We start from the raw sequence: 11,437 nt of genomic DNA on the forward strand, positions 1-11,437 counted from the left end.
GGATATGCTGACATTTTAATCAATCTCACTTATTCAGTTGATGAGGTGTAATAATAAACTGAAGCCCCCCCCCCACCAAGGACAAAGCCCTTGAAAATATATTCTGCATTTGGACATTTTTCAGTCTCCATAAGAGATCTATTAGTGAGTGTCAGACTTACCCAGTTATGCCCCTGTTGATAGAAAGGTTTCCAGTTGTCTGCTCGGTCACCGTATAGGAAGAGATACTTGGTCACCCAATCATAAGAGTTGTAAGTTCCTTGTGTGGCGATTGCAGTAATTTTCGATCTCTGGGACAGGTTAATCTGCAGCCACGGGAGTTTATCTGAAACCTGAGGAGACCAACCTCCTCGCGCTGAGAAACAAAGCCAATGACAGCAAGTGAGGCTCAGTCCACAACCACTGAACCATGTGATAAGCAGCCTCAGTGGCATTACAGGGGGTAGACTGGACAGATCCAGACCACAACCCCTTCAACACAGGCATCAATTCAGAGATAGGCCACACAGAAAGGGGCATTAATCCTGGAGACATGAATGATTTTCAGAGTTGACAGAGGGCTTGAATAAATGTGGTCTCCTCCCCCACCACCTCTACCAATCTTTTACCCTCAGTCTACCCCTCATCACCCACACTTCTCAAGCAATCCCCTTCCTGAACCGCAAGTGAGAACGCAACTCCATATCCCCTTTTCCTGAACTCCACTCCTTACCATTTTCTCCTTTCAACAGTCACCTTTGCTTCACCCTTTGCCCTCACCCCTTCCTCCTCTCGCCTAGACCTCTCCCTTACACAAACACACAACCAACTTGCAGGAGTAGGCCCTTCAGCCCCTTGAACCTATTCCACCATTTAGTAAGGGATGATCTGACAGTAACCTCAAATCGACATCCCGTCTACCCCTGTTAACTTATCAGCCCCAGTTTACCAACAATCTGTCCACCTCTGCTTTAGAAATATTTAGACACTGCTTTTCAGAAAGAGTTGCAAAGACTCACAACCTTCAGTGAAAATGTCCACCTCATCTCCATTTTAAAAGGATGACCCTTTATTTTTAAACAGTGACCCCAACTCTAGATTCTCCAACAAGAAGAAACATCCTCTGCACATCCACCGTATCAACATCCCTCAGGATTTTATGTGTTTCAATCAAGTCACCTCTTCCTCATCTAAACTCCAGTGGATACTAACATAGACAGTCCACCCTTTCCTCATAATGATATACCATTCCTGGTGTTACTCTAGCAAACCTTCTCTGAACTGCTTCCAATGCATTTACAACTTTCCTAAAATAAGGAGACCAGTACGGTACACAATATTCTAGATGTGGTTTCACCAACGCCCTGCACAACTGAAGCATAACCTCCCTACCGTGTAATCACTTCTCCTCACATTATATAACATCATTAGCTTTCCTAATGACTTGCTGTACCTTTCTACCAGCCTTTAGAGATTCATTCACTAGGACACCCACATCCCTCTGCACCTCAGAGTTCTGCAATCTCTCCATTTACACAATAAACTTATTATTCTTTCTGCCAAAATGGACAAGTTCACATTTACTCACATTATACTCCATTTGTCAAATCCTTGCTCATTCGCTTAACCAATCTATGTCTCCTTTTAGCCTCCTGATGCCCTCTTCACAATTTATATATTTGTGTCATCAGCAAATTTAGCAACCATTCCTTTGGTCCCTTCATCCAAGTCATTTATATAAACTGTAAATAGTTGAGATCCCAGCACTGATCCCTGTGACACTAGTTACATTCTCCCAAACAGGAAATTACCCATTTATGCCAACTCTCTGCTTCCTGGTAGCCAGCCAATCTTCTATCTCTTACTACCTCACTCTTCTCTCTCCCACAATTATAAAATCATAGAATCCCTACAGTGCAGAAGAGGCCATTTGGCCCATCCAGTCTGCACTGGCTCTGACAGAGCATCTTACCCAGGCTGTCTCTCCCACACTATTCCTGCAGCCCCACACATTTACCGTGGCTAATCCCATCTAACCTATACATCTTTTGACAAGGGACAGCTTAGCATGTCCAATTCACCCAGCCTGCACATCTTTTGATGTGGGAGGAGACCAGAGCACCTGGAGGAAACCCACACAGACACAGGAAGAACATGCAGATGCCACATAAGCAGTTACCCAATGCTGGAATCTAACCTGGGTATCCGGAACTGCACGAGTCAGCAGTGCTAACCATACTGCCAACATGCTGCCCCAACTACCTCTTCCTCTATCCCACCATCCGTTCCCTTCCATTCCATCTATCTAACACCGCTTCTTTCTGTTCCCATTTCGCTAGCCGTCTGGTTCTCCCTCTTTCCTCCCCCAACCCCACTCTCCACCTGCCCCCACCCTGTACATGATTTGAATTTTGAACTTACTGTACAGTTTTCCATAGCTGGGTGAATAGGAATATGAGTAATAGGAGGAAGCTGTCAATGCACTGGAGTATTCTTGTTCGACCAGAGCCTCATTACATCGTTCTGAAAGAAAGAACAAGTGGACTTCTTTACGACAGTTTCAGATTTTGAGCATCAGAATTAGTTTGAAAATGTGCTGACCCCAGCATTCTAATAAAACATTCCAATTGGACTAATTGATAAGTTCTTCAAAATGACAACCAATTGCAGCAGCTCCCAGCTCCTCTAAAAAGCAATGAGAGCAAGTGGCTGATTTACAGTTTTATAATTTACCAACTGCCTTGTGATTCTCTGAATATTTGACTCCAGAAATGGGTTAGTTTAGGTCAGGTAAGATGTATGTAAAACATAAGAACATAAGAACATAAGAAATAGGAGCAGGAGTAGGCCATCTAGCCCTTCGAGCCTGCCCCGCCATTCAATAAGATCATGGCTGATCTGTCGTGGCTCAGTTCCACTTTCCCGCCCTCTCCCCATAACCCTTAATCCCCTCTCTTATCAAGAACCCATCAACCCGCTTCTTAAAAATATTTAGCGAGGCAGCCTCCACCACTTCAACGGGCAGAGAATTCCAGAGATTCACCACCCTTTGAGTGAAGAAGTTCCTCCTCAACTCCGTTCTAAACCGCCTCCCCTTTATCTTGAGGCTGTGCCCCCTAGTCCTACTGTCTTTTTTGAGCGGGAAGAGTCTCTCCACCTCTATCCTATCCATCCCATTCATCATCTTATACGTCTCAATGAGATCTCCCCTCATTCTTCTAAACTCTAACGAGTACAAGCCTAGTTTACTCAGCCTCTCCTCATAGCTCAATCCCCTCAACTCCGGTATCAGCCTAGTAAACCTCCTCTGCACTCCCTCCAGGGCCAAAATATCCTTGCGCAGGTGCGGCGCCCAAAACTGCACACAGTACTCCAGCTGCGGCCTCACCAATGCCCTATACAGCTGCAGCAAGACCTCCCTACTTTTATATTCAATCCCCCTCGCTATGAAGGCCAGCATCCCATTCGCCTTCCTGACCACCTGCTGCACCTGCAAGCTGGGTTTTTGCGACTCATGCACAAGGACCCCGAGGTCCCTCTGCACCGTCGCCTGCTGCAGTTTTTCGCCACGTAAGTAATAGTCCTTCCTACCATTCTTCCTACCAAAGTGGACCACCTCACACTTGCCAACATTAAATTCCATTTGCCATTTCCTGGCCCATTCGCCCAGCCTATCTAGATCCTTCTGCAGACTCTCCACACCCTCCGCACAATTTGCCTTTCCCCCAATCTTGGTGTCATCAGCAAATTTCGACACCCTGCACTCGGTTCCCTCCTCCAGATCATCTATATAAATGGTAAATAGCTGAGGCCCCAGCACCGACCCCTGGGGCACCCCACTAGTCACCATCCGCCAATCCGAATAGCACCCATTGACCCCCACTCTCTGCCTCCTATTTGACAACCAATCCTCTATCCACGCTAACACCCTACCCCCAACTCCATGTCCCCTGACCTTCTGCAATAACCTCTTGTGAGGTACCTTGTCAAACGCCTTCTGAAAATCCAGAAAGACCACATCCACCGGCTCTCCTCTATCCACTGCCCTAGACACATCCTCATAGAACTCCAGTAAATTTGTCAAAACGTTGGCATCATAGAACATAGAACACTACAGCACCAACAGGCCCTTCGGCCCACGAGTTGCGCCGATCACATCAACACCTATCTATAACCCCCAATCCCATTAAACCCCATATACTCATCCAGGAGTCTTTTAAAAGACCCCAGCGAGTTCGCCTCCACCACCACTGACGGCAGCCGATTCCACTCACTCACCACCCTCTGAGTGAAAAACTTACCCCTAACATCACTTCTGTACTTTCCTCCCCGCACCTTAAATCTGTGTCCTCTCGTAGCGACCATTTCAACCCGGGGAAATAGCCTCTGAGAATCCACCCTATCCATTCCTCTCAACATTTTATAAACCTCTATCAGGTCGCCTCTCAACCTACGTCTCTCCAGGGAAAAGAGTCCCAGCTCCCTCAACCTAGCTTCATAAGGCATGCCTCCCAGTCCATCCTGATCTGATCTCTTCTGATTCAGGGTGGGGCAGGGGCAGTTTGTGGATAATACACTCACAGCGGGCAGGCCGAGTGCCTCATTTTAACACAAATTTTAAATATAACACTGGCCCTTGAGAAATCCGTCAGTTAAAGTGTCAGGAGGACAGCTGAATCCAGTTCACATGTTTCACCAAACTCCACACCCCAACCAGTGTACTGAAAGTGTCTCCAATCACCTCCCCCCAATCCCCCAAAAACCTCCAATGTCCCCTCCCCCACTCCATTCAGAAATAAATGTTACATTCAGCAGAACTTGACACAAACACACCCATGCACCCTAACTCTCTGAAGCCCCTGAACCTACCGACATCCCCAAACCAGTCCAACCAACCCCTGACACCCCCCAACTCCTTCCACCGGGCACATCACACCCCCCAAGACACCCACCCACCTCCCAACTACCTCCAAACCCCCAGTGACCCCCTCCCACCACACTCATCCCAATCTGCACATCCATCTGCTCCAACTCAATCTTGGGGCCTGTGTATTGCAGTGGCCAACAGGAGGCCATTCTACCCATTGTGCCTGTGCTGGCTCTATGGAAGAGCTATCCAATAACACCCACTCCCACGACCCTGCTCTTTTCCCAGAGTGCTCTAAATTATTTCTCTTTGAATAGTTCTCCAATTCTCTTTTCTAAGTTCCTATAGAAACTGCCAATGATCAGCTATCATCGATGGTGGCTAAACGGACCATGATGTGGAGATGCTGGCATTGGACTGGGGTGGGCACAGTAAGAAATCTCACAACACCAGGTTAAAGTGATGAAGGAGCAGCACTCAGAAAGCTCGTGATTCCAAATAAACCTGTTGGACTTTAACCTGGTGTTGAGATTTTTTACTGTAAACAGAGCAGAGATCTGCGCCCCGCTCGCCGGCCCAGACGGTCTGCGCCCCGCTCGCCGGCCCAGACGGTCTGCGCCCCGCTCGCCGGCCCAGACGGTCTGCGCCCCGCTCGCCGGCCCAGACGGTCTGCGCCCCGCTCGCCGGCCCAGACGGTCTGCGCCCCGCTCGCCGGCCCAGACGGTCTGCCCTCCTCTCCTTTGGCCAATCGCCCTGTCCCTCCAGCTTGGACAGCCCCACTGGCTCCTCCAGAGTTTTCCTGAAACCTTTTCCTTTTCTATTAAATGTCCTTTTCTGCTCCAAAGGGAACAATCCCAGATTTCCCAGTGGGGCCGTTCCAGTGCCTGCAGGGACCGGACTCCTTCCAGGAGAATCAGCCGCATTTTCCCGCATTGCTGCTGAAATGTCGGGGGTCCGGGGGCGTGGGGGGGAGCCCAGGGCAGATCCTGGGGGGTGGGGGGGACCGGGGCAGATCTGGGGGTGGGGGGGGGGGGGGGAGAGAGAACGGGGATGATCGGGGGGGGGGGGGGTGGAACGGGGACCGGGGCAGATCCTTGGGGGGGAGGGGAGGGGGGGCAGATCCTTGGAGGGGAGGGGAGGGGGGGCAGATCCCGGTGGATTCTGATTATTATCTGGTCACCTCAGGGCCATTGCAGAAACCTCACTCAGATGCCATTTTCCGCTCCCCCCGTTCGGTGGGTTTTCCGTCATCCCCCCCCCCAACCCCGGTGGGTTTTCCGCTCCCCCCCACCCCCCGGTGGGTTTTCCGCTCCCCCCCACCCCCCGGTGGGTTTTCCGCTCCCCCCCGCCCCCCGGTGGGTTTTCCGCTCCCCCCCGCCCCCCGGTGGGTTTTCCGCTCCCCCCGCCCCCCGGTGGGTTTTCCGTTCCCCCCACCCCGGTGGGTTTTCCGCTCCCCCCGCTCGGTGGGTTTTCCGCTCCCCCCGCCCCCCGGTGGGTTTTCCGTCACCCCCCCCAACCCCCGGTGGGTTTTCCGTTCCCCCCGCTCGGTGGGTTTTCCGCTTCCCCCCCGCCCCCCGGTGGGTTTTCCGCTCCCCCCGCCCCCCGGTGGGTTTTCCGCTCCCCCCGCCCCCCGGTGGGTTTTCCGCTCCCCCCCACCCCGGTGGGTTTTCCGTTCCCCCCACCCCGGTGGGTTTTCCGCTCCCCCCGCTCGGTGGGTTTTCCGCTCCTTACCGGCGGAGCTCCGGCTCAGGGTGAGGATGAGAAGCGGTAGGAGTTGCGGGAAGGCGGTACCGGGGCTGCAGTGCTGCATCCTCCCGCTCTGCGGCTCTCCGGCTCTGCGGGCTGGGCTCGGATGGGCTCCGGGGCGGGGATGCCGCAGTCACTGACGCAGCTTCTCCCCTCCCACCGGCTCCGGGACTGCGGCTGCGGAGGGAGCGATCCCGTCCCGCTCATCACACTGCCGGAGGCAGCCCAGAGCTGTAACAGGGATCAGGGATCTGTAATAGGGATCAGTAACTGTGATCTGTAACCGGGATCAGGGATCTGTAACAGGGATCAGTAACTGTGATCTGTAACAGTGATCAGGGATCTGTAACCGGGATCAGGGATCTGTAATAGTGATCTGTAATAGTGATCAGGGATCTGTAATAGTGATCAGGAATCTGTAACAGGGATCAGGAATTTGTATTAGTGATCTGTAACAGTGATCAGGGATCTGTAACAGGGATCAGGGATCTGTAACAGTGACCAGGGATCTGAAACAGGGATGAGGGATCTGTAATAGTGATCTGTAACAGTGACCAGAGATCTGTAACAGTGATCAGGGATCTGTAATAGTGATCAGGGATCTGTAATCGTGATCATGGATCTGTAATAGTGATCAGGGATCAGGGATCTGTAATAGTGACCAGGGATCTGTAACAGTGATCAGAGATCTGTAATAGTGATCTGTAACAGTGACCAGGGATAGAACAAAGAACAACCCAGCACGGGAAACAGGCCCTTCGGCCCAACGAGCCCGCGCCGCCGCATCACCCTACACCTATTCTACCCTGCGTGTCTACGAATGGACCCCCTAACTTAGCCAGATTCAGGGGAGAATAGTGTCAATTTAGTAAACCAATCAGCCTAAGAGCACATCTTTGGGGTGTGGGAGGAAACCGGAGCGCCCGGAGGAAACCCATGCAACCACAGGGAGAATGCACAAACTCCCACAGACACAGGCCCAAATCCATGTATCTGCACAGCCAGCAGTGCTAGTCACCGAGCTGTTGCGGCGCCCGTCTACCGGTCCAGGATCAAGCACACACACCGACATGAAGTACTAGGCCACTCCCAGAACCTCCAAGAGCAGCCCACGCACGACCCACCGTGTGCATGCCCCTCATTTGACAACGAGGTGGACCTCCACCTGCGGAATAAAAAGACAAAAAGGGATCTGTAATAGTGATCAGGGATCTGTAACAGGGATCAGGGATCTGTAATAGTGATAGAACATAGAACACTACAGCACAAACAGGCCCTTCGGCCCACGAGTTGCGCCGATCACATCAACACCTACCAATCTATAGACCTATCTATAACCCCCAATCCCATTAAACCCCATATACTCATCCAGAAGTCTTTTAAAAGACCCCAGCGAGTTCGCCTCCACCACCACTGACGGCAGCCGATTCCATTCACTCACCACCCTCTGAGTGAAAAACTTACCCCTAACATCACTTCTGTACTTGCCTCCCTGCACCTTCAATCTGTGTCCTCTCGTAGCGACCATTTCAACCCGGGGAAATAGCCTCTGAGAATCCACCCTATCTATTCCTCTCAACATTTTATAAACTTCTATCAGGTCGCCTCTCAACCTTCGTCTCTCCAGGGAAAAGAGACCCAGCTCCCTCAACCTAACTTCATAAGGCATGCCTCCCAGTCCAGGCAACATCCTTGTAAATCTCCTCTGTACCCTTTCAATAGCTTCTACGTCTTTCCTATAGTGAAGCGACCAGAACTGCGCACAGTACTCCAAATGAGGCCTGACAAGGGTCTTATAAAGTTGCAGCATTACCTCCCGACTCCTAAACTCAATCCCTCGATTAATGAAGGCCAGTACACCATACGCCTTCTTGACCACCACCTCCACCTGCGAGGCCGATTTAAGAGTCCTGTGGACCCGGACCCCAAGATCCTTCTGCTCTTCAACACTGCTAAGACTTCTGCCCTTGACACTGTACTCGTTCATCCCGTTGGTTCTGCCAAAATGGATGACTACACATTTATCCGCGTTGAAGTCCATCTGCCACTTCTCCGCCCAGCCCTGCATCCTATTTATGTCCTACTGCAACTTTTGACATCCTTCCAGACCATCCACAACACCACCGACCTTCGTGTCATCAGCGAACTTACGAACCCATCCCTCCACTTCCTCATCCAGGTCATTTATGAAGATGACAAACAGCAAGGGTCCTAGAACAGATCCCTGCGGCACTCCACTGGTGACTGACCTCCATTCAGAAAAAGACCCATCCACAACCACTCTCTGCCTTCTGCAGGCAAGCCAGTTCTGGATCCACAAGGCCAAAGGCCCTTGGATCCCATGCCCTCTCACTGTAACAGTGACCAGGGATCTGTAATAGTGATCAGGGATCTGTAATAGTGATCTGTAATAGTGACCAGAGATCTCTAACAGTGATCAGGGATCTGTAATAGTGATCTGTAATAGTGATCAGGGATCTGTAATAGTGGTCAGGGATCCGTAACAGTGATCTGTAACAGTGCTGCAGGGATCGGTGCTGGGGCCTCAACTGTTTGCCATTTATATAGATGATCTGGAGGAGGGGGCTGAGTGTAGGCTGACGAAATTTGCTGATGACACGAAGATGAGTGGAAAAGCAAATTGTGTGGAGGGTGTGGAAAGTCTGCAGAGGGATCTGGATAGGCTGAGCGAGTGGGCGAGGACCTGGTAGATGGAGTACAATGTTAGCAAGTGTGAGGTTATCCACTTTGGCAGGAATAATAGTAGGAGGGATTACTATTTAAAGGGCGAAAAGCTGCAGCATGCTACGGTGCAGAGGGACCTGGGGGTCCTTGTCCATGAGTCGCAAAAACCCAGTCTGCAGGTGCAGCAGGTGATCAAGAAGGCAAATGGGATGTTGGCCTTTATAGCGAGGGGGATAGAATATAAAAGTAGGGAGGTCTTGCTGCAACTGTACAGGGCATTGGTGAGGCCGCAGCTGGAGTACTGTGTGCAGTTTTGGTCGCCGCACCTGCTCAAGGATTTTTTGGCCTTGGAGGGAGTGCAGAGGAGGTTCACTAGGCTGATACCGGAGATGAGGGGGCTGGCTTATGAGGAGAGACTAAATAGACTGGGTCTGTACTCGTTGGAGTTTAGAAGGCTGAGGGGGGATCTTATAGAGACGTATAAGATAATGAAGGGGATGGATAGGGTAGAGGTAGAGAGATTCTTCTTGCTCAGAAAGGACAGCAGCACTAGAGGGCACAGCCTCAAGATAAGGGGGGGGGGCAGTTTAGAACAGAGTTGAGGAGGAACTTCTTCACTCAAAGGGTGGTGAATCTCTGGAATTCTCTGCCCGTTGAAGTGGTGGAGGCTGCCTCGCTAAATATATTTAAGTCACGGGTAGATAGGTTTTTGATAGACAAGGGAATTAAGGGTTATAGAACATAGAACATAGAACATTACAGCGCAGAACAGGCCCTTCGGCCCACGATGTTGCACCGACCAGTTAAAAAACAATGACCCTCTAACCTAAACCAATCCCTTTTCAACCATAATTATGTTATGGGGAGAAAGCGGGAAAATGGAATTGAGCCACTTCAGATCAGCCGTGATCTTATTGAATGGTGGGGCAGGCTCGAAGGGCTAGATGGCCTACTCCTGCTCCTATTTCTTATGTTCTTATGATTAGGGATCTGCAACAGTGATCAAGGATCTGTAATAGAACCTAGAACATTACAGCACGGTACAGGCCCTTCGACCCTCGATGTTGCACCGACCTGTGAAACCAATCTAAAGCCCATCTAACCTACACTATTCCGATATCATCCGTATGTTTATCCAATGACCATTTAAATGCCCTTAATGTTGGCGAATCCACAACTGTTGCAGGCAGGGCATTCCACGCTCTTACTACTCTCTGAGTAAAGAACCTACCTCTGACATCTGTCCTATTTCTATCACCCCTCAATTTAAAGCTATGTCCCCTCGTGTTAGCCATCTCCATCCGAGGAAAAGAGCTCTCACTGTCTACCTTATCTAATCCTCTGGTCATCTCGTATGCCTCTATTAAGTCACCTCTTAATCTTCTCTCTAACGAAAACAGCCTCAAGTCCCTCAGCCTTTCCTCATAAGACCTTCCCACCATACCAGGCAACATCCTGATAAATCTCCTCTGCACCCTTTCCAATGCTTCCACATCTTTCTTATAATGCAGCGACCAGAACTGTACGCAATACTCCAAGTGCAGCCACACCAGAGTTTTGTACAGTTGTAACATGACCTCACGGCTCCTAAACTCAAACCCTCTACCAATAAAAGCTAACACACCGTACGCCTTCTTAACAACCCTATCAACCTGGGTGCCAACTTTCAGGGATCTATGCACATGGACACCGAGATCTTTCTACTCATCCACATTACCAAGTAATTTAACATTAACCCAATACTCTGTATTCCTGTTTTTCTTTCCAAAGTCCGCATTAAACTCCATTTGCCACCTCTCAGCCCAGCTCTGCAGCTTATCTATGTCCCTCTGTAATCTGCAACATCCTTCCACACTGTCCACAACTCCACCGACTTTAGTGTCACCCGCAAATTTACTAATCCATCCTTCTACACTCTCAACCAGGTCATTTATAAAAATGACAAACAGCAGTGGTCCCAAAACAGATCCCTGCGATACACCACTAGTAACTGAACTGCAGGATGAACATTTCCCATCAGCCACCACCCTCTGTCTCTTACAGCTAGCCAATTCCTGATCCAAACCGCTAAATCACCCTCAATCCCATGGCTCCATATTTTCTGCAATAGCTTACAGGAGGGAACCTTATCAAACACTTTACTGAAATCCATATACACCA

General features: G+C 50.3%; 1 protein-coding gene across 1 annotated transcript in view; it reads right to left on the reverse strand.

Moving 5' to 3' along the window:
• cntnap1 (contactin associated protein 1) overlaps positions 1 to 6,680 on the reverse strand; it is an 80,697-nt gene extending 74,017 nt beyond the window's left edge. The window contains exons 1-3 of the mRNA XM_080213925.1: positions 6,578 to 6,680; positions 2,401 to 2,502; positions 162 to 355 (exon numbers count right to left, since the gene is read on the reverse strand). Of these exons, the coding sequence (XP_080070051.1) occupies positions 162 to 355; positions 2,401 to 2,502; positions 6,578 to 6,656 (375 nt within the window). The 5' untranslated portion in view covers positions 6,657 to 6,680. The remainder of the gene's footprint in view (positions 1 to 161; positions 356 to 2,400; positions 2,503 to 6,577) is intronic.
• Between the last annotated feature and the right edge of the window lie 4,757 nt (positions 6,681 to 11,437).

This window comes from Carcharhinus amblyrhynchos, chromosome 27 (assembly GCF_965287045.1).
Source record: "Carcharhinus amblyrhynchos chromosome 27, sCarAmb.v2.hapA, whole genome shotgun sequence".
NCBI classification, from domain to species: Eukaryota; Metazoa; Chordata; class Chondrichthyes; order Carcharhiniformes; family Carcharhinidae; genus Carcharhinus; species Carcharhinus amblyrhynchos.